Source organism: Triticum aestivum, chromosome 5B (assembly GCF_018294505.1).
Source record: "Triticum aestivum cultivar Chinese Spring chromosome 5B, IWGSC CS RefSeq v2.1, whole genome shotgun sequence".
Lineage (NCBI taxonomy): Eukaryota > Viridiplantae > Streptophyta > Magnoliopsida > Poales > Poaceae > Triticum > Triticum aestivum.
Genome location: NC_057807.1, coordinates 574419147 through 574425366, shown reverse-complemented (window position 1 = coordinate 574425366; position 6220 = coordinate 574419147). Strand labels below are relative to the sequence as shown.

The 6220-nt window shown below is 40.1% G+C and overlaps 1 protein-coding gene across 3 annotated transcripts in view; it reads right to left on the bottom strand.

Moving 5' to 3' along the window:
* Nucleotides 1-1918: 1918 nt before the first annotated feature.
* LOC123113312 (midasin) overlaps nt 1919-6220 on the bottom strand; it is a 10533-nt gene continuing 6231 nt past the window's right edge. Inside the window, exons 3-9 of one of the 3 annotated variants that reach the window (XM_044534508.1) lie at nt 4845-5399; nt 3613-4333; nt 3345-3449; nt 3065-3217; nt 2724-2861; nt 2442-2605; nt 1919-2348 (exon numbers count right to left, since the gene is read on the bottom strand). In XM_044534508.1, coding sequence (XP_044390443.1) covers nt 2049-2348; nt 2442-2605; nt 2724-2861; nt 3065-3217; nt 3345-3449; nt 3613-4333; nt 4845-5366 — 2103 coding nt within the window. In that variant the 5' untranslated portion in view covers nt 5367-5399 and the 3' untranslated portion in view covers nt 1919-2048. The remainder of the gene's footprint in view (nt 2349-2441; nt 2606-2723; nt 2862-3064; nt 3218-3344; nt 3450-3612; nt 4334-4844; nt 5400-6220) is intronic. The other 2 variants (XM_044534510.1, XM_044534509.1) reach the window with 2 other exon arrangements.

Genomic DNA, 6220 nt, shown 5'->3' with positions numbered 1-6220 from the left:
CAACTAGCTCTGAATGCTACGTTAAAAAGAATGAATAAGCCAACACGGCCGGCAGGTCTAATCGTACTCCCAAGTGTATTTATTTCCACATTGGCACAATGTATAAATTTCATCAACAAACAAAAAGTGCACAACTGTTAGATACATAATCAATCGTCTGTCACCTCGCCACAGACACAGCAGCACGGTACACTAGATTTTCAACAACTAAAAAATATCAAAAGAATTAGCGTGCCGTGGCACGCCGGGCAATCTATATTGATATGTATCATATAGATCTCTTATGTAGCCGTCAGGCAATCTATATTGCTACGTATCATTTAGATCTCTTATGTAGATGAACCGTTTTCTTGTATGCACTACTTTGTCACGATCACCCAACTAAATGTACATGAACTACTTTGCCAAAAAAAATATCTTGTGACCACTTCATCAAATATTAAAAAAAGACCAAAATAGCTAATTAGTCCATGTGGCGCGGCGTGCCGCCGTGCACTACCCGCTAGTATGATCTACTCATGGTAGACTTGTACCACACACGCCACTACCATAGTTTCCCCGCGCCGGTTCTCACTACGGTAATTAAGAGTTTCCATGTGGATGCGGATTCGCTAAGTGTTCTATGTTATTCCCCTATCAATTGCAATGGCGCAGAATTGAGGATTTTATTGTCACCTTGAATTACCTAGACATCTTAAACTTTACAACAACAATAATATGCCTCATGACCTTACGGCGAAAATGTTGAGTGGGGCCCCTTCACAACATTCATGAAGGATATTAAACCAAACATTCAACAGAGAAACTCATGTCCTTATTAACATTTCATCCCCTATATATACCAAAGTTCATCCATATCCCCTGGAACAAGGGGGTCTACTCGCACATGGATACAGTGAAAATCGTATGAATAGTGGTCGTAAACATGAATGGGACAAACGAGACACGTTGTCGGTGTCTAAGAACCTGACATTGGGTTATATGTAGCAACCCTTTGTGAGTTCGGCCAGGGACTGAACGCGTTAGGTTTCCTAAGTCATCGATCGCCGGGGATGGGTGACAGAAAGCAAGGTACACCGGAGCTATCCAGGTTCAGGCCACCATTGTGGTGTAATACTCTTTTTTATCCTTTTACAGCATTTGCCAAAAAATACATTATTTTTTCTTGAAGAGATTTACAAATTCGATCATTCTGTTATCCAAATTCAGTAAACCATGAAACATGCATATACGGTTTTTATATATTAATGTATGATTCAAATTTGCACCTTGTCTTGAGACAAGAAATGTATGGCCTAATAACTAGCTAGCAACATATGGACTATCATTGCAGAAAAGGTAGCATTACAATAATCACCAATATTTTAATAAAACTGAACACAACATTAGGAATATAACAAGTGTCTAAGAGGCCCACAAAATCAGAAGAAGGATAAGTCAGTCTTGTCAACTTGCTGAAACCTCTAATTACATCCCACAAGTTGATCTATGCTGAACTAAAACGTTCACGGAGAACTAGGAACATGGACGCACCATTTCTTGTGGTGGGAAGCAGTAGAAAAGCAAGATGCACCATGGATTATGTATAGAATCGTAAGTTGATTGAAAACCATAATGGCGCAAATGGGCTAAAGATTCAATTGCGCTAGCATAGATCTGATAGACAGAACATAGGCTTACCAAGCGTAGTGAAACAACTGAGATCTGAATGGATCTTTAAAGTTCAGACGACCTCGCCAAGGGGGCTTCAATTCAGACAAGAGGACGAGAGAAGAGATCCACCCGATTCAAATGGTTGGTTGTAGAGGCAGCGGCTCGATGGATTTTGCAAGATTTCCGGGTTATATATAAAGGAAACTCAGCCACGTGAAACCCTAGGTTATGAAGGGGATTGGGACATGGAGAAGAAAGGAAAGTATACATGCTAACTTTTCCTTAATCCGGTAATTAGCCGGAACAACAAACACATAATTCTTAATGTTATGTTTTAACAACGACGGGATGGAAAGGTTCATCAACGACACTAGATCAAAACGCCTATGAATGAATTATCGCTCGTTTGTGCGAGGTTTTGGGGCGAGGATGCAGGGAGTGATCATCATCACGACCTTGTGGACGTGCAGCTTGATATTGTATTCCTGGTCCAGGAGCTCGAACACGCACACGTCCCACTTCTCCAGGTTGTTCTCCATGGCGAGCGCCCCCCACCCGGCACTGAACGCCGCGCGAGGACACTCACCGCCGGTGTACTCGTACCACACCTTCCACGGCTTTGCCTGCGGGTCCCACAGCGTCATCTTCCTACTCTCTTTGGGGAGGAATGTTTTCACAAACTTGTCCGGGATGATCTGCCGTTGCAGGTCAAACATGATCAGTCAGTGAGCAATGCAGATTTGAATGTGTATCGACTATCGAGAGAAGAAATTGAATTGATCAATTACCATGAAGTACGAGGCATAGACATCGTTGTGCTTCATTGCCTTGATGGCGAAGGGCCTCTCGGATTTGAACCTCTGCGCCCTCTCCATGGCACATTCCTTCTCCCTTTGAGTTACTGGACGCCTCTGTGATGTTAATCCCAGCCTTCTCATAACCTTGATGAGAACTAGTATAAAAAGATGCAGACTATCAGGCTAGTTCACTTCAAGTTTGTTCTAATTAGTTCTAGCAATATAATAAAAGGGCGCGCTTACAGGAAGGAAGGAAGGAAGGAAGAGATTTACCTCTGCCAGGTTGGTTTTCACCATTGCTCTTGTTGAACATTGGGAATTGATTCTGCTTACTAAGCCTTTTACCAAAAGAATTGTGCCACATGGTTAAGTCCGTGCACACAGATTCTGGTGCGAATACACCTGTATGAACTATATGTGGGTAAGGTTCATTAGCTCGATGACAAGAGCATATAGATAGAAACTATTTTATAGTATAAGACCAGTGCTATGTTGCTAGCAGAGAATATAAATAGCTCGATGACACAACATCTAAGCTATCTCAACCAATATGTGTATGTGTGTGCGCGCGCGTGTGTCAACAAGTACTACTCATTTTGAAATTGATTCCTTACCTGCCAAATTGTCACTTGATATTGTTTCTTCCGAAGATTTTTTGAGGGGAACTCTTTTGGATGATGAACTAGAAGAACTGGTACAAACAATTAAAGGACCAGCAAAGCTTTTACCCTCGGCCTTGGACTCCTTGGATGGACGACTGTCCAACTCTGCTTACAATGTATGTGCACACGGGTTAGCTAGATAACAAGAGCCTATGAATCATGTGACAACACTTAACCATCACGATATATAGTTAATTTGAAATTGATCCATCTAATGGTTATTCTGAATTACCTGCAAAATTGTCGCTTGATGCTGCCGCCTTAGAAGGTGAATCGCCAGATGCAGACCTTATCTCCTCAGCCTTGGACTTCTTGGGTGGACGATGCTCCGATTCTTCTTACAGTTCGATATGCACATAGACAAAGGTTAGCTCGATAACAAGAGTATAAGAATCATTTTACAAAATGAAGCCATCCCATACCAATATATACATAAAAAGTACTACACGTACTAATTATTTTGAAATCGATCGATCAATCAGAGGGTTCTTCTTAATTACCTGCCAAACTATCGCTTGATGCTGCTCCCCCAGAACCTAGATCACCAGATGGACCTTCAGAGTTCTTCCTCTCCACAGTCTTGGACTTCTTGGATCGGTCCACTTCTGCCATGATATCATCAACCTTCCTAAACCTAGCCCTCTTCCCGACCACAAAACCATCGTCGGTCTTGCGTAGATCCTCCTGTTGTTGTTGCGCTGGTTCTAATGCATCGTCGCTGCACATGTGACATTCACCGTCTTCCTCGTTCTCTGCAGTTTCTGATAATGCGTCTTCAACTTCCTCTGCCTCTTCATCTTCTGAAGCATCTTCTTCTTCTGAAGCTTCATTTTGTGGTGTACCATCTACACTGGTGCCAGTGTGAGCGTCTTCTTCTTGAGGGGCAGTACCATCTGCATTGGTGCTCATGAGCCCTTTCTCTTCCTCTCCAGCCACGTCGACATCCTTGCGCTGCGGCTGGGCGAGAGACGCATAGGGATCCTCGCAGGACGATGGCAAGAAAATGATCACTGAGAACTGTGACTGCCCCTCGTAACGGAATACCAGCATGTAGCCATACCCGATGCGATTGTCGGAGAGGAACTCCTTCCATCCACGTGCAAAGCGTAGCTCCCCAGAGATTTTAGCCAGCTCTACGGGCCATTTATTCCCGCTTGGACCTCTCAGGGAAACCATTCCTGTACAATCTTCCAAGTATTTGTGGAATCCTACTGGAATGGTCTGCAACATATGTCATTATACAAATTAATTAGAAATGGCTGAACACGTCGAGCACAACCCAAACATGCATATATGGCATTTAACCTTGCCTTCCTATCGTGCAATCCCAGCTATCAGTCACTGCTCAATTGGCATTATATTTTGCGGAAATATTACATATGTCTCTTTTATTTACAATCTACATTTTTTTGTAAATACAAAAAAATATAACTTTCATGAAGTAGTTTATATTTCAGATATGTTATCTCTTTTATACTTCGCAACGGCAGAAAACATTGTATAGTCCATGTTTCAAACATATCAATCACAAATTGAACAAAGAATCTATTGGGTGAAATAGATTATATATGTACAATTTTAACTCTATCAAATTAGAGAGCACCATTCCTAAAAGTGAACTGTAATGGAAAAGATAATCTTCACAACAATCATGCAAAATATGGTAGGTAAAAATGGAACAACTAAAATTAGTTAGTCCCTTTCTTTGTTGTTATGAATCAAGAAAACCTACCACGTGTTCCATAAATGAATAGGATATGAGCGCCCTAAAGAAGTGAGGGCAATTTTTTTTGCCATTCTGGTCCTTCTCATGCCTTTCCTTCAAATCCTCTTCCTCTTTATCATTTTTCTTCCTTCCCTTCTGCTTATTTATCTCCTTTTGTTCCTCTCCTTTCTCTTTCTCAATTTCTTGCTGCCCTTGTTCTTCTTTCTCATTCTTATTCTCCTCCTTTCCTTCCATATGTGACTTAATCTTCTTCTCATTTTCCTTTCTTTTCCTCCGATCCTCCCTCTCCTTCTCCTCATCATCCTTTTTATCAACAACTCTCGTTTTCTTCTCTTTCTCCTCCTTGTTCTTATTCATCTTCCTCTTCGAGGAATTTTGCTTCTCCTCTGCTTTCTTACCACCTTCAGCTTTATTTTGCTTCCTTTTCTCTTTCGTATTAATATTTTCATCTTCCTCTTCTTTTACCTTGACATTTTGCTTATTATCTACCATGCCCATAGTGTTATACTGTTTTTTATGACGTACCATGATTGGACCTTTACATATGGCAGGTACTTCTCTCTGCAATACAATAGAAGATATATGATACATTAGCATAATACTTTTTGCAATGGTAATAATGGCATATAATACCACACAAGTTTCATTCGAGATCTGAATCTACATATGAAACACTTTCCAAGTTTGGATTTTTGTTCCAACTATTCAATGATTATTCCAAATTGCATTATTTATTTTCAAGAACACTCTTATAGAGTCCTTTTGTTACAGACAGAAATATTATTTCCATATAAGCTCTTTAGTGAATAAAATAGAACACTATTTATCCCATATTTATATACAAATATTGGTCACACAAGTACACATCATACATGAATGCTAGGAATATATATAGAGTGGCGACATGCATAATATTTTGGCGAGGCACACTTGCACATTTCTATATATTCATCTAACCAGGAAATCCGGTTTTGATACCTTATCCAATCTATCCACTAATAGACCATCATGTGCTCCCCATGTTTATCCTTTATAGAATTTTACAAACGAACATTATTTTGTCTTGATGAGATTTACAAATTCGATGATTCCATTATCAAAATTTAGTAAACCAAGAAGCATGCACATATTGTGTATATTACCATCCTTGTCTTAAGACGAGAAAGGTATGGCGTGACTAGCAAACCAATGGTTATCACAACAGAAAAGGTAGCATTATACTAATCTGCAATATTTTAATAAAAATAAATTTAATATTATGAATATAGAAAATTATTTTTTCCTAGTATCCTAGTGGAGTTCTTTCTTCCAATATATAGGGCATTAGATCATTCTTCCAACATGGCCAAATTTCTAATGCGAGGATGACAACACCAACAACA